Consider the following 26509-nt stretch of genomic DNA (forward strand, 5'->3'; position numbering starts at 1 on the left):
TGTCTAGTGGTAAAACATCTTCAGTTATAAAATTATATCTATTTAAAGCTGTAGCATCTCATCAAATTTTAGTACAAGAGATATTAATCTCAAAGGTAGGAAACAGGGAAAGGGATTGTCACTTGCCCAAAGTTGACATTTCATGAACTCGGTTTTTATGTGTAGATACACTCACTTTTGTGTATCTTTTCTACACCATGAGACTATCAATTCCAGTATCTGGAATTTTGAATTACATCTATTGGTGGTAATTAGAGAAAGGAAGATTTAGAGAGTGAAAAAAGGAGAAGGGAAAAATCAGGAGAACTTTGAGACAAGCATCAAGAGAGAAGAAGTAGAGGGCTTCCCTGGTGGCGCAGTGGTTGAGAGTCCACCTGCCAATGCAGGGGACACGGGTTCGTGCCCCGGTCCGGGAAGATCCCACATGCCGTGGAGCAGCTGGGCCCGTGAGCCATGGCCACTGAGCCTGCGCGTCCAGAGCCTGTGCTCCGCAACAGGAGAGGCCACAACAGTGAGAGGCCCGCGTACCGCAAAAAAAAAAAAAAAAAAAAGAGAAAGAAGAAGTAGAAATCAGGATTGCTTTCCATGAGGGGAAAGGGACTGGTGTGTGTTTGGTCTGAAATTATCGTGGGCATCACTATGGCTGTATTACTTGGGAGTTGGGAGACAGTTGAGCATTACTTACATAGGTATACTTCAATCCTTTTAATAAAAGTGCCTCAAAGCATCACAAAACTCCATGGGACTCTACCCTGGGGTCATTGTGGGGATCAGCAGATGAGGACAGCAGCTCTGAGAAAAGAAATCAGAGGCTCTAACAAGTAGATGGAGGACCAGGCAAAGCACAAAACGTGCTTTTTAGTATACATATGATCCTTAGTAAAGCAAAACTGATGTACAGGCGTCTCACTGAAAATGTGAAGAAGAGAAATCCTGCAAAGTTTCTGATGAGCTATGGTGGTAAGTGGAAATTAATTGTATAAACCTCATTATCACCAATTAGATGTGTAAAATCTCCTAAATATGTTTCTTCTATGACATGTTACATATACCATTTTACCTTTGTGAACTCTATTTTTCATATAAGGTCTCAGGTGTCTTAACCTCAAAATCTCCCACCCAGCCCCAGGTGTATAGGTACATACTCAACTCACTGTCTGGCAATCAAATTGCTCCATCTGGAGACAAAGGCATGTTAGCACGAATGTTGTAAATGCCCTAATGAGACGTGTGCTCTATGCATTGGGAAGGATGGATTCTGCCTGGGAGCTGAGGTGGGGAAAGTGGAGGAGATGGCATTTGAGCAGGGTCATCAAGGAGGAATACAGGTTCTCCTGAGACAAGGGAGGACACTCCTGACAGAGAATACAGCACGAGAAAGGTGCCGAGCGCGAGTGTTCAGAAGCCCCTTGCCCGAGATGGAGGGAGAAGGCGCAGGGCGTGAGACAGGGAAAGTCGTGTGGGAGCCACATTGTAATGGACCCCAGGCCACCCCATCGGGTTGCAGGCAGCAGGGAGCCATCAAAGGGTTTTGAGCCTCAAAGTGCTATTAGATCTAGTTTTGGAAAATAACTGGCAGAGGAATGAGAAATGTTTGGAAAGGTGAGAGGTTTTGCAACCTACCACGGGGGAGGAGATGAGGGCCTGAGGTGGGCGGTAACTGTGTCGACGGAAGATTGGACACTAGCCAGAGAGAAACTCGGTGGTGGAACTACCAGGGCTGAGTGACGGATGAGACGTTGGCGGTGACAGGTAGCGAGGGCTGGCGACATATAGCTTGGGTGGTTAGCCAATGGAGCTGGGATTGAGACCAGAGCACAAAGGACAAACAGGCTTGGGGAGGAGGCTTGGAGGAGGGGTTTGGTGAGGATACACTCTCCTCACATATGCTAATGTTTTCTTCTTTGGAGTAGCATTGCGGTTCCTTAGATTCCAAACTGACATCACCAGGGGCTGAGGTCTTCCAGACATAGCTCTGTAAGTTGGTAAAGCCCACGGATTCTGGAGCTAGGCTACCTGGGATCAGAATGTCTCAATGTCCTTATTTGTAAAATAATACAGCACAACATCATCCGTGATGACGCAAGGATTAAAAGAGGCGATTTGGGTCAAGTGCTTAGGACGGTGCCTGGCACATTCTGAGTACTATATAGTTAGTGGATGAGGCCACAGGTAGACCGTGGGCAAAAGTTATGTCCATTTCCTTCCCCCTTCTGTCTTAAAAGTACTTCAGTTTGATTCCAAACCAACATTTGGAAGGCAGACAACTAAGTTCATTCATTAAGTAGTGATCATTGCACTGTGGTAACTGATAAGAAAGTAGGAAGCTTTTTGTAATTTTCCTTTTTTTAATCATCATTACTTTCATCAGACATTTATTAAACAAATACTGGATGTAGGGCTCTATATGGAGCCATGAGAAATGGCCCCCAGTCTTCAACTTCCTGCATAGTTCGGACAACAGGACACACGCTGAATCAGGCTATACTAAATGCCAAAAACAGGAGGCGCTGTGGGTGCAGAGGAACTGAAAGAACGGAGCTCCCTTTGATGCCTTTTCAGACAGAGGGGGGACTGAAGTAGGCTGGGGTTGGGGAGGTGGAGGCAGGTGGTGGGGGGTAGTCCCTATCCTCTGCGCCTGGGGATGGGCGGTGGGGTGCCAGGGGATAAAATGCAGACTCTGAGGCCAATCCACACACTCTGATCCTCGGGCAGGCAGGGGTGAGAAGGGGGCAGGCAGGGGTGAGAAGGGGGCAGGCAGGGGAGCCCCGTCTTGATCAGACGCAGACCCCTGGGCTGCACTTTGAGAAAGACGTTGTGGCTAGATGGGCGTGGCAAGGTGCTGGCCCCTGCCTGAGGGTCCCAGCAGGCTGACTGCTTAGGGTGCCAGGGACCCCAAGCAGAGACCTTCCCAGGGAGACTTTTATTTCTGGTGTGAATTTCCAAGATGAGAAAGGTGAAAGTCAGTAAACATGTTTTATAACATTTCCTTATCCTCTAACATGGTAAAGAACACATTTTTGCTACTTTAACTTTGGGAGTTTTAAAATTCAGAGACCATTTTTTTCATTTTAGGTGATGTTTAACAAAATCACTTAATCTGAATTAACGTGGACAACAGTGGTGACAAAAGATAATTACATTTAAGTGGTATTCTAACTTAAAATTTCCTTTGGGAATATCTGTGTGAGTCACCCTGTTCAACTCAAATATCCATAAAGCATGTACCTTACATGTTTTATGGATATTTGATATTTGATAATTTTCCAGAAGGAACTCATTGTTGCAGAGGGCAAAATGCCAAGTCAGCTGAAATAGCAGGTTCTTAATTTATAGTCAATAAAGGACTCTTTTGTAAGTTCTTCTCAAGTCACAGTGTATTATCAGGTAAGTCCGGCACTACCATCACTTTATGCTTAAATACTTCACAAGGGAACATACACTAAGGGCTTCTTGAAAACGTTTTGTGAGACAATACTGTGTGAATTTACTCGGCTTTCAAGAATGCAAAGGCATATTAAATTTTAAAAAGTCACCGGCTAAATACTCAAGATAAAAATACACACTTTTAAACACTTTTAGCTATCTGCAATATTTAATAACTCAACAGAATTTTATAGCCACCATACTTTGGAAATTCTATTCAAGGTTTTCCTTGAGACTCGGAAGTAATGCTTCTTCTTTCCTTCTAAGCAGTATAGCTTTCTGTGTCAACATACGGTGGAATTAGTACTTCTTTTTTTTTTACCCCCCTAGGTGGCTTTGTGCCAATGGAGGGGGGGAAAATCTCAAAGAGATAACAAAGGACTATAGACACTCTGCAGGTCAGTGTTCGGCCTCCTTCCTTTGGGCTATAGAAGTGCCACTTCTGAGTGGCAGTGACAGGTCTGCTGCTTCCCGGCCAGAGGGAAATGCTACCCTTCAGGTGAGATAAGGCTCCTCGCCCTGCGAACAATCATTATGTTCCCATAACAATGTTGATTGATCCCATGCAAGAGAAGCCAAACCTGGCAGGTAGGAGACACTCCCATTCCTTTTAAGTCTAACACAGAATCTCACGCTGCCTAAAGAAACCTGCATTTTTTTAAGGATTAAAACACAAAAAACCCCAAACCAACAGAACTACGTTCAACATGTATGAGCTATTCCTGTAGACTAATGAACTGTTTGGGACAATGTTCTGTATTCTCGTGGGAAAAGACGCTCATTGTATTTTCACCGGATTTAAATTTTTAAAGAAAAATTTTAACACGTTTAAAGTTTTTGCTTTAATCTACTGTGATGACACCTTTAATTGCTGTAGCTGTAGATGGATAGATTTATCTAAATACATCAAGTGAGAAAATGTGTAAAATGTTCAGTAAGTAGATAGGTGCTTAATGAGTGCGTTTCACAGCTGTGCTTTCCGCGATGTTTTGATGATCTAAGACAACTAAAAATACGAAATTTAACTCAATTTCAGCACATGCGTGCTATCTTTGCGTGGCCATGAGCTTAGACTGATCACTGAGAGACATAACACAATTTGAAGACTTTTTTCCCAGAAGTATCTGCTGTATTCTATTTTCACCCCCTAGAAGGATCTGATTCCACACTATGACAATGGTTACTGGATCTGAGGCCACGTGAAATCCTACTTGGTTCTACTTCCCTTTAGGGTGGTCCCCTAAATTGTAAAATTAGGTTTCACTGCAGTGGTAAAGCAATTTAACTAAAAAAAACCAAAACTAAATGAGATTTATTCATAAAAGAGATTCCATCCCAATGAACAAGTATCACAAGTCACTCTAGTGGCAAGATAATTTATTAGTTCCCCTGAAAGGGGAATCAATTTGAAAAGATTTGATTCCTGCTTCTGGCAGGGGCAGCCTGCCCAGGAATCCAGTTCCTCCACGCCCGAGCCTTCCAGGGGTGTAGGTCTCTTCCCCGTCAATGCTCCTTTTGGGCTCTGTTTGTACATCCATTATGGCACTCTGCCTGCTTCTGCCTTATTTCATAATCACGTTCCTTTGCAGCTTCGAAATAGCTGAGGCAAGTATTTAGGCAGAGAAGGCTTATGGAGACCACCTACAGGGTGCCCTGTGCCAACACGGGTGGGGTGATGGCAGCACAGAAGGAATGGCTGCCCAGCCTACTAAGGTGCCCTGAGGGTGGAAAGGACCCAGAAGTAGCTCCCAGCGAGGATATGGAAGGTGGCTGTTGGAGCTGAGTGGAGCTGAGTGCCCCTGCCTGTGGACGGCCCTGAGGCCAGTGGTTCTCTAATACGAAATTTAACTCAATTTCAGCACATGCGTGCTATCTTTGCATGGCCATGAGCTTAGCCCTCCAGGTGTATGAGAATCACCTGGAGGGCTTGTTAGCAAATTCAACTCTTTACTCAACTGAAGTACCATAGCACTTCAAATCATGGTGCTGATTCCATAAAATTCATATTCAAATAATTTTCCAGTTCAGATCTTTGGAAAGCAATGTTTTAAGTTATAGAAAGACATGCTTCTTATATACTCCCCCCGTCCCACCCCTGAGCAGAGTGTTGTCACTTGTTTCAATAGTTCGTCTCTTTCTATAGCTAAGTATTCCCTTGTATGGATATACACCACATCCATTCACCTGTTGATGGCCATTTGGATTGTTTACCTTTTTTTGTGATCTCAAATAAAGTTGCTAAGAATATCTGTGTACAAGTCTTTGTGTGGAAAATGCTTTTATTTTTCCTGGGTAGACACCTAGTAGTGGAATGGCTGGATCATATAGTAGATATATTTTTCACTTTTCAGAAACTACCAACCTGTTTTCTAAAATGGTTGTACCATTTTACATTCCCGTCAGCAGTTTGGAGCACCAGTTGCTCCCAATCCTTGCCAACACTTACTGTGGGCAGTCTTCTAAAATTTAAGCCATTCCACTGGGTGTGTAGTGGTATCTCCTTCTGGTTTTAACTTACTTTTTCCTAATAACTAATGATGTTGAGCACCTTTCAAGGGCTTATTTGTTCTCTGTGTATTTTCTTTGGTGAAGTGTCGGCTCAAATCTTCTGCCCATTTTTAATTGGGTTGTTTGCTTTCTTATTATTGAATTGTAAGAATTATTTATACAGATACAAGCCCTTTGTCAGGGCTTGTTTTTGCAAACTTTTTTTTTGCAAATATTTTCCCCCAGCCAGTGGTTTAAATTTTCATTTTCATAAGTATCCTTTGAAGAGCAAAGCTTTCTCAAAAAGAGATAGATAACCTGAATAACCCTATAGATATTAAACAAACTGAATTTATAGTTGAAAACCTTCCCACAAAGAAAACTTTCCCAATCCAGACCCAAATGGGCTTCACTTCACTATCTGCTAACAAGTTCCACACACTTAAAAATATTGAGACAGATTGCTCAAAGGTATAAAAAGTTTTCAGCACCCACAAACTGAAAAAAAATAAGGTTTTGCATGCATTTCAACCTTATGAGTTACATTTAAGCCTAGTAAAGAAGTGTTACTTCTCTGAGTGTGCTCACATCTAAAAACTATTCAACCACAGGAAAAGCTTATCCACCTACTGCCTGAAAGGGAAGAGGGGGATTACTGCAACAGTAATAGCATGCATTGAGCACCTCCTATATAAGAGGAAGAACCCAACACAAATGCTTCTGGAAAACAAGAAGAGAAGGGGATGCTTCATAACTCATAACTCAACTCTGTGATTATAGCATTACTCTGATACCAAAACTGGATAAAGAAATCACAAGAAAAGAAAGCTACAGAACAACATTCCTTATGAACATGGATGCAAAATTTCTTAACAAAATTTCAGCAAATTAAATTCAACAGTACTTTAAAAGGATAATAGATCATGACTAAGTGGGGTTTATCCTAGGAATCTAAGGTTGGTTTAACATTTGTAACTCAGTGTAAACTACCATATTAACTGGCTAAAAAAGAAAAACCTGCATCTCATAGATGCAGGAAAAGCATTTGAAAAAAAAATCAACATTAATTCCTGACCAAAACCTCTCAGCAAACTAAGGTAGATGGGAACTTGCTCAACTTCATAAAGAGTATCTATGAAAACCTTTTCTCTCTATACTAACTCTCTAGGAGATCCCATCTATTCTCACTGTTAAAATATTACTTATATGCTGATGATTCCTACATTTAAGAACTGAAGCTGATCCTTTTTTTTTTTTTTTGCTGTACGCGGGCCTCTCACTGCTGTGGCCTCTCCCGTTGTGGAGCACAGGCTCCGGACGCGCAGGCTCAGCGGCCATGGCTCACGGGCCCAGCTGCTCCGCGACATGTGGGATCTTCCCGGACCGGGGCACGAACCAATGTCCCCTGCATCGGCAGGCGGACTCTCAACCACTGCGCCACCAGGGAAGCCCGAAGCTGATCCTTTTGACATAGGTTGGATCACATCTTTCTTTTGCTCAAAAATGTCCAATGGCTTCCTGTGACACACTTGGGACAAAAGCCAAAGCCCTGATCATGGCCTTGATGGCAACCTCTTCCAAGCCATCTGTTACCTCTCTCCCCTTCAACCCCAAATCTCCAGCTGACCCAAACGATTTGCTATTCCCTGAATCCATCAAGCGTACTCCTGCCTCAGAGCCTTTGCGTGTTTCCTCTGCCTGGAATGATCTTCCTCTGGATGGCTACAGGGCTTGCTCCCTTGACTGTACTTCATACAGGTGGATCTCGACTCAAATGTCACCTCCCCAGAGGGTCCTCCTTCAATTACTTTTTACAAAACGGCCCACCTGATCGCTTACCCTTTACTTTTTCTTCATTGCACTTCATTACCCCAAATATTATTTATTTGTAGACTATTTGTCCCTGCCCAATTAGAATAGATGATCTTTAAAGGCCCTGTTCAGTCCTGTACCTCCAGGGTCTGGCATGTGCCTGGAACATAGAGAAGTTGCTCAGTAAGTGTTTATTGCATGAATAAATGAACTATGAATCAGAATGCCTCATTTTCCAATATCCTCACCAGGTATTATAAACCTTTATAATCTTTGCCAATCTAACATGTGGGAAATAATATCTCCATAATTTGTATTTAATATGAGCAAGGTTGAGTATCCTATCACGTTTTTTAGCTTGGCCTTTGTTGTTTTTTTTTTCAGAAAGCTATCTTTTCATATCCCTTGTTCGGCTTATTGCTTTGCAAGTGGCATTGATACATTAAAGGAATTATTCCTTTGTCCATCATATACTACAAATATATTTTCCCAGTTTGTCATTTGCCTTTGACTTTGTAGTCACATTATCAATCTTTTCCTTTTGGTTTCTGGTTTTGAGACATCTTAGAAAGTCCTTCCCCAATCCAAGATCATCATAGCATTCACACTTGTTTTCTTCTAATACTTTATATATGCATATATAAAAGATTATAATGTTTAGATCTTTGATCCATCTGGGATTTATTCTGGGAAATAAAGAGTTAAGGAAGTGATCTAGTTTAAAAAGAAAATTTAGCTTTAAAATACAATGAATACAAACTCCTGGATACCATTTATACAACATTATTATTTTAACAATGAGAACATTCATAATTTAAAAAATAAATTCAAACAAATTTCACCTGTTTTCTTTTTTTTTTTTTCCAGTATGCGGGCCTCTCACTGTTGTGGCCTCCCCCGTTGCGGAGCACAGGCTCCGGACGCGCAGGCTCAGCGGCCATGGCTCACGGGCCCAGCCGCTCCGCGGCATGTGGGATCTTCCCGGACCGGGACACGAACCCATGTCCCCTGCATCGGCAGGCGGACTCTCAACCACTGCGCCACCAGGGAAGCCCACCTGTTTTCTAATATACATTTTAATAAGCGGTTTGATACATACATTTGTATGTATGCACATGCTTGCAACAAAATTCTATTTCTCACCATTCTCTGTAATCTCATATTACAATTTGACATTACTGTCACTATTAAAATATTTTCCCCAGAAAGTTTCCATTTCATTTTTCTCAACATTTTCTTGCTTTCCTGGATCTTGAAGATTTCTTTTTTGTTGTACTGTATTTTGCTTTAAAAAGTCTCTTTTCTATTAAGCTCACTTCTTCATGGAGAAGGGAGGTCTTTATTCTTAGCAAGAAGGAGAAGAGATTTAGTATAAACTGATAACTCAGAGAAAAATTCGATTCTTCGTAGGTTGTCACATGCTTACAATAGCTAGAAGGGGAAGAAAAAGGAAGACACTACATTTAAAGGTCTTTTAGAAACGTATGCATCCATCCCTTGAACATCCCCCAAGTAACTTAAAAAATATATATGGTTAGGCTTAAAATAGTACTCTGAGCTGGAAGAAAACAGAACAATTTGGAAGGAATCCTCAATTTTATAAAGGAAAAAGATTTCAGCACTGTCCCTGGCCACCATGCCATGGGACACAGGTGGTACAGAGCCTGGTCTCATGAGTTGTTCCACTCCAGATGGGCCCCCCTCTTCTTACCATGGTCAAGACAAACAAAAGCAGACAGGGAGAGATTCTGGACATATTTTAAAACAAACGAAAGAAAAAAAATAATCCCCAACTCCCATCCAAAATAAGACACCAGGCTTAATAATGTATGTTGCAATTCTGTATGTATTATAGAAAGAAGAGTTTACAAAGCAATTTTGCTTATTTTAAAGTAGTAGAACCTGAATCTGATCAAATCTCTCACTACCATAAAATCTCTAAAACACTAATTAAAACTGCAAACTCTATCAATCTCTAACTATATCAAGGTATAAGCAGGGGGACAGGAGAACACCTTAAGTGGTATCATGGGCTGTAATCAGTAAAATCTAGACTATGGGAAATTGTACAGGACACATGACCTGGATTACTCAATAAGTAAACTGCAAGTGGGAAAAAAAAGAGATAAAGGGGGAATTTATGAATTAAAGCACTTAAGGGATATCTCTACCACCTGCAGTGTATGGACTTTACTTGGATTCTGAGTTATTTAAAAATTACGTGGGCTTCCCTGGTGGCACAGTGGTTGAGAGTCCGCCTGCCGATGCAGGGGACACGGGTTCGTGCCCTGGTCTGGGAAGATCCCACATGCCGCGGAGCGGCTGGGTCCGTGAGCCATGGCCGCTGAGCCTGCGCATCCGGAGCCTGTGCTCCACGACGGGAGAGGCCACAATGATGAGAGGCCCGCGTACCACAAAAAAATAAATTAAAAAAAAAAATTACATGACAATCAGGAAAATCTAGACATTGGCTGCATGTTTAACGAGATTAAGGAATTACTATTAGTTTTTATGTCTGATTAATGGTATCATGGTTTTATTTAAGAAAATTACAGTGTATGGGATTTTCTTCCATATAATCTGGGAGTAGAGGGGTGAAGGAGTTGGGGCATGGGTGAAGCAAGTCTAGCCATGTAGTCAACTGCTGAAGTGGGGTGGCTACGGGTACGGGGGCGTTCATGATACCATGCTCTCTGCTTTTGAGTGCAATTGAAAATTTCCATAATAAAAAGTTTTAAAAAACAAGTGAACAGTACACAGAGGATATAAACATATAGATATTATGATTTATATAACATATATGGCCCTAAATTCCTGAAGGAATGTTTCTATTTGCACCACAAAGTTTGCCACACATCAGTTGTGACTATGGGTAACTACTCTTGGTTCTTTCATCTGTAAAAATAGGAAAAAATAACAGTACCACCTCATAGGATGGAAAAGAGGATTGCATGAGAAAATATATGAAGCACTTAACCAATGGTTGGCACACAGTAAGGGCTCAAAATTGTTCACTTTCCCTACATTCCTTTAAAATTGATTTTTAAATTTTCACTTAAAATCTTAAGCCTATTTGAATAATACACAAAAAAGCTAATACCCTACTATGTTCACTAGTAGGAAATTTAAAAGCCTCAACTGTCTGTGCATTGACTGATTTAATGGAAAAATCAAATATAAGTCATTGATGGTGCCCTCTTGCTTTTCTTCTTTTCTAAGTTTTAATTTTAGCTATATTAAGAGAGATTCTTTCAGACAAAATATTACCAACAAAAAGGGTAAAAATATTGTTCTCTTGCCTAGGGACCATAAGGAAAACTTTATTTTTACAACAGAAAGCTAAGAAAAGGTATACGGAGTATCTGCTACAGTAAGACTTTTTATTTCTAAGTTGAATCAATAACAATATCTTTTAAGGATTACATTCCTTATCATAAACTCAGAAAGTTTAAATTTTCCTAAAGTTTTAAGTGCTAAAACCAAATGTGATATATAACCACTTAAATTCATCAAGATTGTTGGCTCCGCCTCAGCGAAGAAGGATAAACACCTTCGAGTATCTGAAGTGCTCTTGCAGCCGCTCTCTGCTTAGTTCTCAAGGCCTGAGTGTTCTCTAAATTATTTCCTAGTACAATGTTTGTCTCTTCTGAACCCACAAAAATGAGTCCTTCTGTGTAACAAAATTCTCCACGTAGCTGAAGATCTGCTCTCTTAAGCATCGAAACATTTCATTGTGACCATTTTGGATGGAAATCTTTTAAAACTCAGTTATACATTACTTGGTTATTATTAAGCAAAGCATATTCAGCATATTTGTTAAAGCCTTTAAAATTATATTGTGACAACCTGTCCACTGTTATTGTGGAAATATTAGAAAATACAGGTAGAGAGGATGCACACAATTTGGGGACATGCTCTGTGTTGAAGCCGAGACGCGGTCTGGTTTATTTAGCTCTGTGGAGCTATTGTGGGTCGTGAATGAACTTCAGCCCACTGTAATTTGAGTTCTTTTGTCTGCCTCTGCTTCTGATGCTGGTTCCTCTATTGTTTGTCGAATGAATATCATTTATATTTGCTGTCAAGATGCTTATCAGCAGACACCTCTCAGTCTCCTGCCTACTCCGTTTCTTTTGATGATGAGGAATTTGGAAATCAGACAACTCAGCCTGACAGAAACACACCTCCAGGCAGAGTGAGTAGGCTCCGAGTGAGCTTTCTGAGAAAAGTGTATAAGCTTTAGTCACGGACTCAGTGACCTTTTGATAGGTTAGCTGAACCCTTTTTTGCTTACTCTGTGGTTCTAGGCTATGGTCTAAATAGGCAAGTGATTCGACGGATGGTTTTGGTGCATAAAATCATGGGATCATAAAATTATTCGTCTACATGGTTTGGTGTTTAGCCTTGTAATTCCTGCAGAGAAAAATATTTTGGTTGTTTCATCTCCGACTATACCAAGGTCTATTTATTTGTAACTAACTATCTTTTTTTTTTTTTTTTTTTTTTGCGGTACGCGGGTCTCTCACTGTTGTGGCCTCTCCTGTTGCGGAGCACAGGCTCCGGACGCGCAGGCTCAGCGGCCATGGCGCACGGGCCCAGCCGCTCCGCGGCATGTGGGATCTTCCCTGACTGGGGCACGAACCCGTGTCCCCTGCATTGGCAGGCGGACTCTCAACCACTGCGCCACCAGGGAATCCCCAACTAACTATCTTTTATTACAGTATTAAACCCATGAGGAACATCCAAAAGTCCACTGATCGTGCGACGTGAGAAGTGTAGGGTACAGGCTCCCCTCTAACTTCCCCAGGCTGACTCTGCAGACACAACAGCACCAGCACGCCACGTCCTAACAGGCCCGGTCCTGTGTGTGGGCCCCTCGCGGGACAGGGCTACAGCCTTTTCTCCTCTTCTCAAGGAAAACTTAAATCTTTTTTTTTTACATCTTTATTGGAGTATAATTGCTTTACAATGGTGTGTTAGTTTCTGCTTTATAACAAAGTGAATCAGTTATAAAAAAGCCATTGCCCTGACTGCTCAAAGGCCTGTATCACCCCAGATGCGGAGCTGACCGAAGGTTGGGATTCTGGCCTTTCGTGGTTGCTGTTAAGACAGTTATACTCCTTAACCATTCTAGACTCAGCTAAAGTTTTTTTGAGCAGTAAATTTTAATACAGATAACTTCCTTTTAGTATCTTCTACTGTATTTTCTACATTTTATTTATCTTGATTGATACTCAACTCCGGAAGTTAAACTCTTCAACAGAAAATTAGTTTTGTTTAAAAAAATGATCATAGTTATCATTTATCGAGTATTTACTATGTGACAGACACCATACATCTCATTTAATTCTCATGAAAACCCTATGAGGCAGCTTCTATTTTCCATTCATTCATTCAACAAATACTTGGTGAGCACCTACTATGTGCTACGCACTGTCCTAGTCTCTGAGATTTTTCATTAAATAAGACAGAGTCCCTGCACTCAAGGACCTGACATTCTAGTGTATGTATAATAATATAAATAAATATATAATAATATGTAATAAATATATAACAATACGTTATATATATAATAATATAATACATTCAATAGTGACAAAAGCTATAAGCAAAAAAGATAGGCAGGGGGGTTAGAGAGTGATGAGGTGTGTGTGGGTGTGAGGGCAGAGCTGTGATATTTTAGACAGGATGGCTAAGAAAGGCCTCTCCGAGGAAGTGAAATTTGAACAAAAACCTGAGGGAAGTGAGCCTCTGTAGACACACGGCGGAAGAGCATTCCAGGCTGAAGGTACGACACGTGCCAAGGCCTGCGCGGGGAGTGTGGCTGGCAAGCTCCAGGAGCGGCCAGGAGGCTGGTGTGAAACTGCGCGGCGAGCGTGGCATGCGGAGGAGTGGGAGGGCAGAGAGGAGCGGGGCTGGCGGCCCCACAGGCTCTCCTGACTTTACTCGGAAGGAGATGGGAGCTGCTAGAGGTTTTGAGAAGGGGAGGAAGGTCAGTACCATACCCTGCGTTTACAATCAGGGCAACAGAGCTGTAGAGATGGTAGATAACCTGCCCACACGAGCGAGCGGCAGGGCTGGGATATGAACAGCTGGATTCACGAGCACGTCCTCTTAACTATGGGAATGTGCCTTACAGACAATTCCTATGTCAATATGGAAATGAGATTAGTATAAAAATATAAGGTTACAATCAGAAAAGTCTTTATAATCTAAAACTTCTTCCAGCTTTATTGATATATTACTGACATACAACGTATGTGAGTTTAAGGAGTCTGACATGATGGTTTGACACATGTGTATATTGTGAAATGATTATCACCGTGAGGTTAGTCAACACGCCCATCCTTTAAACAACACTCAGTGTGTAATTCTGAGTGTCTTGATTCTAAGTTCACCACCTTCTAATTCCAACAAATAACCTATCTGGCTCTTACTACAGCCAACTCCTTCAGGCCAAACTAGAAGTTTCATCATGTTTTTTTATCCTGTCATTTCTAAGAGCATCACATACCTTTTACAGAATTTCTGAGTACTCAGCCAATAGAGGGAATTCTTGGTCATCAGTGACTGGCCTTTCTGCTTCAGGACTCCCTGGAGGCTATGCCCATGGAAACAAGTTCTATCACTGCCCTCTTCGGTCCAGCTGAACTGAAAACTTGAAGGGCTTTGTTTTTCAACAGTTGGTGTTGAACCAACCAGTGTGCTAAATTGTTTTTGTAGACTCACGACCATTTCTGGAAATGAAGGAAAAAAGAAAAGGAATAAAATAAAAACTAATGTTAAATCACGAATAAAGTCTGTAGTTTACTTGATAGTAAGGTACCAATGTTAGTTTCTTAGTTTTGACAAATGCACCACGGCGATATAAGAGCATAACACTAGGGGAAACTGACAGTGGATGAGGATGTCAAGGAATTACTTAAAAAGGCTTTAAAAAGGTGAATTTTACGTTACGAACATTTTATCACAATTAAAAAAAAAAAAAAAGAATGAACAAAACAACCTAAAGGCAGTTCTCCAGATAAAGAGTTCTGAAAGTCATAGATATATGGCATTTTAGATTTTGGTGGAAACTTAAGTTCTGTTTTGAATAATGCAATGTTCCTGAAATAAATAGATAAGATTCCTATGGACATTTCTTGCAGAGGATGATGTCTCTTTGGATGTGCATTGGAACACTTCCTAAAGAAGTGAAGAAAGTACATATGCATTTACTTTTCAAGTTAAGATACTTAGCTTTTCTACAACTGTATTGTTACTTGGCATTAACAAGAGGAAATGCAGCTCACCCCTTCTTTTATATACCACTGATCTGTCAATCGCTGAGTGGTAGAGTGGCTTTTCACTTTTCCATAGATACCTGTACAAGGTAGAAAAACATTTGGAGCAGAATGGAGAATAAATGGACCTCAACACATTTCAGAGAAGTTTCTCTAAAGCAGTGTCTGAAATTCGTGATACCCCGTGTAATAGCTCTGACTTAGAATGACCTACTGACACATGTCTGTATAGAGCTTATGACCTAGGAGTAGGCAAGTAGCACTGAAGGAGGCAGCAAGGTCACAGAAAGATATGCTCCTCCCCAAAGTCTCCCAGATGCCATAAGATCCCAAAGAAATGATTAATTACATCAAAATGCAGAAACAGGGGCTTCCCTGGTGGCGCAGTGGTTGAGAGTCCGCCTGCCGATGCAGGGGACGCGGGTTCGTGTCCCAGTCCAGAAAGATCCCACATGCCATGGAGCGGCTGGGCCCGTGAGCCATGGCTGCTGAGCCTGCGTGTCCGGAGCCTGTGCTCCGCAACGGGAGAGGCCACAACAGTGAGAGGCCCGCGTACCGCAAAAAATAAATAAATAAATAAATAAATAAATAAATAAAATGCAGAAACAGCTTCCTTTACCATAAAATTCCCTTGCTGTCTGTTCTCATAAAGTGGAGCCACCTAAGAAGTAACTGTTCCTCCCTGTCTTTGGCCAAATGCCCTTCTGCTAGGGATGAAGGTAGTGGTACTTCTTTTTTGTTTGTTTGTTTTTTTGGGTTTTTTTGCAGTACGTGGGCCTCTTACTGCCGTGGCCTCTCTCGTTGCGGAGCATAGGCTCCGGACGCGCAGGCTCAGCGGCCCTGGCTCACGGGCCCAGCCGCTCCGCGGCATGTGGGATCTTCCCAGACCGGGAAATGAATCCGCGTCCCCTGCATTGGCAGGCAGACTCTCAACCACTGCGCCACCAGGGAAGCCCCGGTAGTGGTACTTCTGATTCTGATAACCTGTACAAAGTTAACTGTAAGTGCCCACCTTCTGATGTAGAGGTGTAATCATGGTTAATAGGTGATGGTCTTCCTGAAAATTATGGGTGAACTAAATTTTAATGAACCATACCACATTTAAAATATTCAGAGAGCTTCTCATTTGTGATTCTTTCAAATATCTTTTTGTTATTTATTTTATCAAATAATAAGTGACAACATACTCAAGGTAAAAAAATCTCTGTTAAAAATTCTTTGTGGGGCTTCCCTGGTGGCGCAGTGGTTGAGAGTCCGCCTGCCGATGCAGAGGACATGGGTTCGTGCCCTGGTCCGGGAGGATCCCACATGCCGTGGAGTGGCTGGGCCCGTGAGCCATGACTGCTGAGCCTGCGCGTCCGGAGCCTGTGCTCCGCAACGGGAGAGGCCACAACAGTGAGAGGCCCGCGTATCACAAAAAAAAAAAAAAAAAATTCTTTGTGAATACCTAATCTAGATAGATTTTCTTATGTATTTATAACAAACGCCCATACAGGTGGCAATTATGCTATAGTCAAGGAGGCACTCTTACTTCCTTGGGGTCATATGCCCAGAAGATAGGATAAGTGGGCGATCTAAAATAATAATACTGTTTAGATAGTCCTTCTTTAAAAATTTACTTTACTTTGTTTACCTCTTCCCAAAACTACAAAAGCTACAAAAAACAGAGGTCCACTACAAAGTCCTAACATTTTCTCCAGGATGCCACAAAGCCCTGTATGCTTTGTTCGTCCAGTCTCCCCACGTGACTTGTTTCCCCACTGTTAGAAATTAAGGTATAATTTACATGTAGTAAAAACTGACCCTGTTCAGTGCACAGTTCCACTAGTTTGGATAAACACATACAGTTGTGTAACCACCACAATTAATCTACAGAACAGTTGCACACTCCAAAAATCTCTCAGTCAACCCCTCTCCATACCCACAGCTGAACTTGATCTCAGACAACCACTGATCTGTTTTTCTATCCCTATAGTTTAGCCTTTTCCAGAATGTCATATAAGTGAAATTAGACCATATGTAACCTTTTGAGTCTTTCATTAGCATACTGTATTTATGATTCACTCGTGTTTCTGGATGTATCAGAAGTTTGTTCCTTTTTACTGCTGAATAGTATTCCATTTTACAGATATGCTACTGTTTATCTGTTTACCAGCTGAAGGGCATCTGGGTTGTTGCCAGTTTTTGGCCACTGTGAATGAAGTATATATATCTACATATATTCATATATAGATTTTTGTGTGAACTTAATCTTTTGCCCATTTAAAAACCTGAAATGTTTGTTTTCTTACTGTATGATAATTCTTCATATATTCTAGATGCAAATCTTTTGTCAGATATGTGATTCACACATATTTTCTCCCAACCTGTAGCTTCTCTTAACAGGGTCTTTTGAAGAACAGAAATTCTTTCTTCTGATGAAGTCTAATTTATCTTTTTTTTCTTTTATGAATCATGCTTTTGGTATCATATCTAAGAAAATTTTTGCCTAACCTAAAAGGCTGCAAAGATTTTCGGCAAGTGCTTTGAAATTTTCCTCCATGTTCTTCTCAACATCTCCATGGAAACTGGAAGTCATCAAAGCAGTCTCTAAAGGGGTTTTTAGGCTTTCAACTACTGTTTGTTAGTGTTTTTCATAATCCCATGCATAGGGACCCATGCTTAGTAACTTCTATCTGACAATACGGAAGATGATGTCCAGAAGAACAGAGAGGAAAATTAGAAATTTACGTCAACAATGGAGGTGGGGTAGGGTAAGCCAGGTAATCAGCACGCATTGGGGCTCTGTGCCCACACATCAGTCAGTAGTGACTTACATAAGTTACCTCACTCAGCCCAAAGCACATACTCTATGAAGGATCTTGGTAATGGATCCCCTGGACAAGCTCCTCCCTGGGGCCTGGTGTCTGTCTGGAAAATGCCATTTTGATACTAGACGTACTTTCTTTGGTCACTAAATTCTCCCATAAAGTAGCTAAAAGTCAGGAAGTCTTAGATGTGCAACTGATTGTAGCACTGCAACATGAGTTTGGGCTCTAATAGCTATGTCTGAAGTGTAAGCTGTTGCCCAGTTTGAGTTCATGAATGCCTATTCACTACTGAGACGCCCAAGTGGCATGGCCCCTGAATACCTAGCCTCGCAGTATCGGTCAAGACAACCCCAGCTGGCCCCCAAAGTGAAGGTCCAATGGCTGATTCTCCAGGACAACCTAAAAACACAGGATAACCTTCTGTTCTTGCTGCTACTCTTTTACCTGCTGAGATCCAATGACTTCTCCAACAAGGAAGAGGAAGGGCCCACCCAGTTCCCCGGGGGCCCGCGGCTTTCAGAAGTTCACCTCCCACCTCTTCTCCCTCATCATTTTCCAACCTGAACAGGAAGAAACTGCTCATCTTCTCCCCTTTTCGGCAAGGATCCTCTCTCCCACAGCACTTTATTCATCCCTGTAAGTCTGTTTCTCTGTTTAAATGCTCTCTTAAATTTAGAGGAAAAATAATCTAATTCTGCCTGCAAAAACTGAAATTTAGTTGTTAGTTAGAGTCTAAAGCAGGCATTACTAGCCTTATTTTATTGATGAGGAAACTGGAGCTGAATGAATTATCATTTTAACTAATTTGAGGAACACTGACTTTTCTCAAGGGATATAAAATTACTTGATCAAGTGAGTACTACTGTAAATTTACATAAACTAGAGAGATGCTAACTTTTTCTTCAAAGTCTCACAGAGACTCCAAGTTCTAAGAATAGATATAAAACCGTTCAAATCAGAGATCTATAGCAATGTACCCTATATTACATAAGATAGTGTCTCTGAAAATTTATGAGCTAACTATGTTTTAGTGCACTGAGGCTAAGAACTTAAGTCCTTTGCCCACAGTCAAACAGCTGGCTGTAATACAGTCAGGATTCAAGCCCTGCACTGTCTCTAACGCTACGCTCTTTCCACTCTAGCACAATGGACCTACGTCAGAACGAGAGCTCAAAGTCAAACAGTGAGACTGACTGAATTAAGTATACTACTTTCTTTCTGCTTTCCTTTGTTTTGATTTTTATAGGGAACTTTATTTGGGGGGAACATTCCAATTACATATGTCGCAGGCTGACATTTGTAATCTTTGTAATACTGGGAAGCATAGATGGGAGATGATCCACTTTGGGAAAGGAAAGAGGGAGGAGTATCAGAAATGCAGAAGAGAGTCATGCGAATCATAAACAGTTGAAGACTAAGGACAATATGGTACCCTGGATTGGATCCCGGATCAGAAGAAGGACATTAATAAAAAAGGACATTATTAGTTTAGTTAATAGTAATAGAAAGAAGAAAAAAGTTAATTTGGATAGATGGGTCAATAGTTCTAGAAAAAATGTCACAATGCTGGTGAGTCTAAACTGATGAAACTTCAGCTTTCAAATGTAAAGTAACAGACTTGAAAATAAAGTAGGTAAATCTAAAACTAGAAGAGATAACATACTTTGCCCTGGCTTCCTCCCATTTTTGTTTTTTTTCATCAACAGCTGTCTTCATAACTTGGTACCATTTTCTGAAATCAAACCATGGCTTATCTGAAAGAAATGAAATCCATGATTATTAACCAAATATGTCACATTATTATAACACACACTGTTCCTCTGAGTCTTCACTCACTGATGTGACTCAGCATTTATATACCAGCCCTTGGAGACTACGGAGGGAGGTGCTGCTGTATCCATGCTAACACCACAGCTGAGCAACCTGCCGTCACTCCCTTCTCTGAGTTCCTACCTGTACTGTGGCCCTAACTAAATTATACCAAAACCAAAAATGTCTGTTTCTCCTAGATTTGACTATCACCCCCCTGAGAACAGAGGACATATTTTGTTTATGTAGAAGACTACACAATCAGGCCTCTTCCTCCTGACCCAAATCCCAGCACAGTGCCTGGCACAGGGTGGTGCTCCAATACGTCTAGGAATACATGAATTAAGGGACAAACGATGGCTATATGTGTGCAGTGGCACCAGACTTCTAGTTTCATCAGCTCCTATTTCTGTTCTTCCTAATCCTAATCCAAATCCAAAGACTCTAGAGATAAGTAAGAAAGTGGATTGCATTGGACAGGTGGAGTGAGTGTGTGTTCAAGATGTCAGGGTGAGATAGACAACAGAATTGAATATATAGTCAAGCATAAAACTACACTCCTCACTCTTTTACTCAATCCATGTGGGGAGATGGGACGAGTAGGGAGGAAAAAAATGAAATTCAAGGAAAAGCAGGAAAGCGGCTTAGAGAGCGAGGAAGTCTGAAGGAAGGAAGGCTGGCAGGAGGAGGATGGCTGAGTGAGAGGCTGAATTTCTTATATATTCTCTAATGAAGACAGTCTACCTTCAATGTCTAGTTAAAAATCTTTCAACTGGCCAATATATAATCATTACTTATGGCCTTGTAGGCCACAGAGCAACAGAGCCACAGAGGACAGGCAACTACCAGAAAAGCTATAAGGAAGGAGGAAAACTATAACAATTAATAGAACACAAGGTTCTTTGACCTTAAGTGAGTCATAACTTCTTAAACTCCTCATCAGTAATGTGGGAAGGCAGGGGGACAGTGGACAGCTAGGGAGCAGAGAGAATGGGGACCACAATCCCTGCCCTGCTGACACTGTAGGTTTATTTTGAGGGTCACGGGAAGACAATACGTCAAAGCACCCTTTACTCTAAATGTCTACACAGTCTATGAAGGCCCTTTACCGTCAGAAAACATCTTGTCCAACCTTTTACTCTATGTAGGAGCCAACATGAAGCAATGTGCAGAAAGAAGCATGCTGCACATGTTCTGGAAAGAACACACAAACTAATTGCCACCATTAAATCTAAGCTCCTAAAACCAATGAACATATGTGTGGAATCTTAAAAAAAAGTCAAACTCATAGAAATAGAGTAAAAAAGTGGCTGCCAGGGGCTGAGGGGTGCGGGAAAGAGGGCGAGATTGGTACAAGGAGACAAACTTTCAGCTGTAAGATGAATAAGCTCTAATGTAAAACACGGTGACTATAGTAGGTAATACCATATTGTACACCTGAAATGCACTAAGAGAGAACGTAAGTATTCTCACACATACAAAAAGGTAAATATTAGAGGTGATGGATGTGTTAATTGACTTCATGGGAATCCTTTCACAATGCAAACACATCAAATTGCTACAATGTACACTTTAAATATCTTACAATTTTATATGAAAATTTTATACCTCAAAAAAGCTGAAATTAAAAATAAAACAATGAACATAAATCCTAGTGAGAACATTAAGAAACTGGAATTGAATGTAAGAATTCATGCATTTACCACACTTTATTAAGTGGATATTAGGCCAGTCACTCTGCTAGATATTAAAGATACATTACAAAAAAGAAAGTAAAAAAGATATGGCCCCTCCCTCTAGAAGCCTGCAATCTACCTACTTGTCTGCCTGTCTGTCACTTACACAGCAGTCACTGTGGCAGATACTCCAGGCACTGTACAAATACTGGCAGCCTAACAGGGATAGAAATGCTTAGTCCGCTAGTTCCAATTCAGTGTTTTAAACAACTAAGAGAAGTCTGGACAGGAGTGGCTGTGGCAGGGTCATCGGTTCTGGTTTGGGAAGAGGTGAGCTGGGGAGTAGGTGTGAAGAGAGGCTGAAGCGGGCATTTACGTTGCGTCTTGAAGCATGAAGATGGACTTGCCAGGGATAGAAGGAGTTGGGGGGAAGAAGGAAGGAACACTTCAGGTAGAAGGACCAATGTGAGCAAAGGTTGAAGGCACTGGAATAGATGGTACACTCACAAAGCTGCCAGTAGGTTCATGGTCTAGTATGGCTAGTGAGTAGGAGCTGGGAACTAAAAAGCAGGCTGGCCTTTACACACAGTAGGAAGTCAGTGAGGTTTTTTAGTAGCCTTGAGATATAATTAAATAATTATACATATAAAACATTCTGGTACAAGGTACAATTTGTATATATGTGTACGTATATGTGTATGTGTATATTTCTCAAAGTTTCTTCCCTCTGTTTATTGTATCTTTTAATCCACCATTTACAATCATTTTGAGTTTGATTCATAAAAAAAGTAAGTACCTTCTTCATTCTTTTCATTGTATTTCTCAGCAATATTAGACAAAGACCTGGAAATACAAATAAACAAATCAATTTATTTAGAAATCATTTATTGGAAGACAGTTAAATTTTGAATTCTTCTGAAGGAAATGTATAGAACAGTACTTGAAACTGATGCCAACTTTTAATGGAGAAGCTATCACTGAAACAGGGAAGGAGACACTATAAATACTGCCACTCTGTTGGCATTTTAGGATTCTTTTACTTTCCAAAATAATCTTTGAAGACACATAGTGCCAGAAGCCTAAAGGTATACAGATGAAGTGCTAAATGACTCTTTAGGATTTTGTATGATGATTTAAAACTCAGGAATCAGTAGAGCAATGAGAAACACGTGTATCTACCTAAAAATAGGAAGAAAACATGATCCAAACAACCTACTAAGGGAAAATGAAATCTCTCACAACTAGCTGAGTCAAAATATTATGTACGAAGTAACTGTTGCTACTAGTCAATGTTCTATTAACACCTGAGAGTCTCTATTTTCTACTGAGATATAGCATATGGATTCCTTTACTCTGAATAATTAGGTAAAAGCAATACAATTTTCTCCTCATAAAATTGACATACACTTACCATTCTAAATTGTCATCCAATAAAAAGAGCAGTTTCAATACCACTACAATGACAGCTACAGCTTGTACATCATATTTAACAGTTTTTCCCTTTTTAGCTATAGGATCAAATGTTAGAAAATCCACTTCTCCCATTCCAGTCACTTTTACCACGTGGCAGGTTAAATCATGCATTTCATCTGTTGAAGAATAAAAGAGTAAAATGTGAATTAAATTCTTTGGCTAACTAGACTATACTAATGTGTATATCTATGAGATAAGTTTATCTTAAAATATGATACTATGCTAGAACTCTGAGACATACATTTTGTAACTAAAATCAACCAAGAAATGATATTTGTATAGAAAAATTAATGGTTGAACGCTAGCAAGGAGTATCTTCTCCTATTTTGACTTCCCCAAACATCTGCTATTTATAGGACACATCTTGCCACCTAATGCACAGCCCCACACATCGCTTTTCTATTGTTTCATCCATGTTTCTTGTCTGTGTTTCTACAGCAATTTGCATTTACCTGAAACTAACTCTCCTGTAAGACCAAGAGCTTCTCTAAAAACGCACTCACTCACCAGCAGGAAGCCTGGCTAGCACACTGGAAGCCTGATGTGCATCTCACCAGCTGCACTGCTTTCCCAAAGAAACTATATGCTCAGCACAGACCGCATCTATTATTCAAGGCTGAATAATGTAGGACTCGGAGTCAGAAAATCTACGGCCTATGTATTTAGGCTTTCTAATCATTAGCTTTGTAACTCCAAATTAGAGTCACCTAACCTCAGTTTCTTAATTTGTAAAATGGGTTATGGTGAGGATAAACATTAAATAAGATAGCACAAGTGAATATACTTTGAAAACTCTAAATTACTAAGCAAATTTCTTTACTCACTAATTTAAGTACCTAGGATGTACCATATTCTATTTTAATTAAATTCAAGTAGAATGGCTATTATTTATAAGAGCATAATAGATTGTATTGTATTGAATCTCCTACATGCATTCAGTCATTATATCCTATTGATTCTATTCTCTTAATGTAGTATACAATACTTTAATTTTATAGTAATATATACAATATTACACACAGCATATATATTACTATATATAGTATATAGTATTATATATAGTATATATTATTATATATAGAATTATTACTATAAAGAATGGCATTTCTTGAAAACTGTCTCCCCTATTTATTTAAAATTAATTATCTTGAAACTTTCTCTTATGCCAAAAGTACAGAGTAATAAAAAAGCAAGTGGAAGAAATTATGAGGAAGGAAGCCAGGACAGCAGAGAAAAACTAAGCAGTACAGGATTCTGAACTGGAGCATTATGTGGAAAGAACACTAGCTTTGGAATGGGACGGCTGCATTTAAGTATGTACTCAGCCATCTACCAGCCAGGTGTCACTCAGTTTGCCTATGTTTCATCTGTAAATGAGAATACCCACCTGCCCACCCTTCCCACCTTCACAAATGAGGTAATATAGATGGAGGCACTTTGGGAACTCTGTAATAAAGTTCCCCACAAATTATATACTGATTGTGAAAACTGCCAGAAATTCTCTCTGGCAGGCTCCTCAGTCCCAGTATGAGGGACAATACTAAGAAATGTGTTTGGAGTTCACTCAAAGCCATCAAAGAGGCAGTGCTTACTCAGTAAGGGTGTGTGTGTGACATGCTTGCCAAAACCTTTCTACCGAGTTCCAGAGACGACACTGTCATACATAAGGGCACTGAGGAGGGGCATTTGTTGCCCCAGTATGCTTAAAACCACTTTTAGCTTTCTGGGAAAGGGCCAAATACATGGGTTTCTTCTTTTTGATCAACAGCACCATAGAACTGATAGTACTGTAGAGAGCAAACTTTAAATTTTGAAAATGGCAATATTCTAGAGGTCTTCTTATAATCTTATGGGTGCTTTGTCAATCAATGACACATTTTACAATATAAATCTTAAGGTGCAGGGACTTCCCTGGTGGTGCAGTGGTTAAGAATCCGCCTGCCAATGCAGGGGATACGGGTTCGAGCCCTGGTCTGGGAAGATCCCACATGCCATGGAGCAACTAAGCCCGTACGCCACAACTACTGAGCCTGCGCTCTAGAGTCCGTGAGCCACAAGTACTGAGCCTGAGAGCCACAAATACTGAAGCCCGTGTGCCTAGAGCCCGTGCTCCACAACAAGAGAAGCCACTGCAATGAGAAGCCCACGCACAGCAATGAAGAATAGTCCCTACTTGCCGCAACTAGAGAAAGTCCGCGAGCAGCAACAAAGACCCAACGCAGCCAAAATAAATAAATTAATGAAAAAAACAAAATCCTAAGGTGCAGGGACTATTACATGTTAGTCTGTCGATCTATTTTGTGTGTTGTTTCCCCCCCACAATTAAGTAATACAAACTCAGTACAGGACATTTACAAGATACATAAAGGTAGAAGAAAGGAAAAAAGGCATTGCCATAGCTTAGAAATAGCACTTCAATATTTTGGTATATTTATTTCTAATATTTTAATGAATATTTTAATTTTATGTAGCTATGCTTATATATAATTTTATAATTTGGCCCATTTCATTTTTATTATAACATAAACATTTGCCATGTTTTAACTCTTCACAAACATGATGTTAAAAGCTGCATAATGTTCCACAATGTAAAACAACATTGTTTACTTAAACATTACCTTTCTGTTGGATATTTATTTCTAATTTTTCAGTATAAATAAAGAGGTCAATAACATTTGTGTATACTTTTTTTTCTATATTTCAAATTATTTCTATTGAACAATTTGTGAGAAGTAAAATTTCTCTATCCTGGTTCTTTTTAATACAGTCTCCAAAAAGGCACTTAAACATATCAGATGCTAGTAGTGTCTCTCTGCCTATTATAATGGTTTTAATTCTACTTGTTACTCTCAGGAAGAGTTAGGTAAGAAACAGTATTAAATCACACACACTGGTCAGAAAATACTGCCACCCTCATCTCTGTCCAACAGCAACTACGTGAGCTAGACACTTTCCATAACCCAGCCCGTGTCAGTTACGTGTTGGTAATTCCTTGTATTCCTTCCATATCTTAGCATTCCCATTATAAGCTCAGGATTTTGGAGTATATGAGAGAACACAGGAGCCTTCCATATTTTGAAAGAACCATCAAAAAAGTAAATGAAAAAAACCAAAATCCAAAACAATAATCTGATCTATGTAACATGCCAAAGCGCAGAAATCAGACTTTACAAATTCTGGAGTCTTTTTAAAAAAAATTGATTTATTTTTGGCTGCTGCATTGGGTCTCCGTTGCTGCGCACGGCACTTCTCTAGCTGCAGTGAGCAGGGGCTACTTTTGGTTGCAATGTGCAGGCTCCTCATTGCGGTGGCTTCTCTGTTGTGGAGCACGGGCTCTATAGGCACACGGGCTCAGTAGTTGTGGCTCTCAGGCTCAGTAGTTGTGATGCACGGGCTCTAGAGCACAGGCTCAGTAGTTGTGGAGCAAGGGCCCAGCTGCTCCGCGGCATGTGGGATCTTCCCGGACCAGGGCTCGAACCCGTGTCCCCTGCATTGGTAGGGGGATTCTTAACCACTGCGCCACCAGGGAAGCCCCCAAATTCTGGAATCTTAATCAAATAGCTAGTGACTTCTGAAATCTTAACCAGAGACGTACATTCCTTAGCTTAATAAATGATGTATTTGGGGCTTCCCTGGTGGTGCAGTGGTTGAGAGTCCGCCTACCGATGCAGGGAACACGGGTTCGTGCCCCAGCCCAGGAAGATCCCACGTGCTGTGGAACGGCTAGGCCCGTGAA

General features: G+C 40.7%; 1 protein-coding gene across 1 annotated transcript in view; it reads right to left on the reverse strand.

The window, feature by feature from the left end:
* Positions 1–8791: 8791 nt before the first annotated feature.
* The window catches only part of TAF1B (TATA-box binding protein associated factor, RNA polymerase I subunit B), a 59632-nt gene continuing 41914 nt past the window's right edge, over positions 8792–26509 (reverse strand). Inside the window, exons 10-15 of the mRNA XM_065891178.1 lie at positions 22712–22889; positions 22097–22143; positions 19479–19569; positions 15015–15085; positions 14237–14459; positions 8792–9156 (exon numbers count right to left, since the gene is read on the reverse strand). Of these exons, the coding sequence (XP_065747250.1) occupies positions 8952–9156; positions 14237–14459; positions 15015–15085; positions 19479–19569; positions 22097–22143; positions 22712–22889 (815 nt within the window). The 3' untranslated portion in view covers positions 8792–8951. The remainder of the gene's footprint in view (positions 9157–14236; positions 14460–15014; positions 15086–19478; positions 19570–22096; positions 22144–22711; positions 22890–26509) is intronic.

The sequence above is a fragment of the Phocoena phocoena genome, chromosome 14, assembly GCF_963924675.1.
Source record: "Phocoena phocoena chromosome 14, mPhoPho1.1, whole genome shotgun sequence".
Taxonomy (NCBI): Eukaryota; Metazoa; Chordata; class Mammalia; order Artiodactyla; family Phocoenidae; genus Phocoena; species Phocoena phocoena.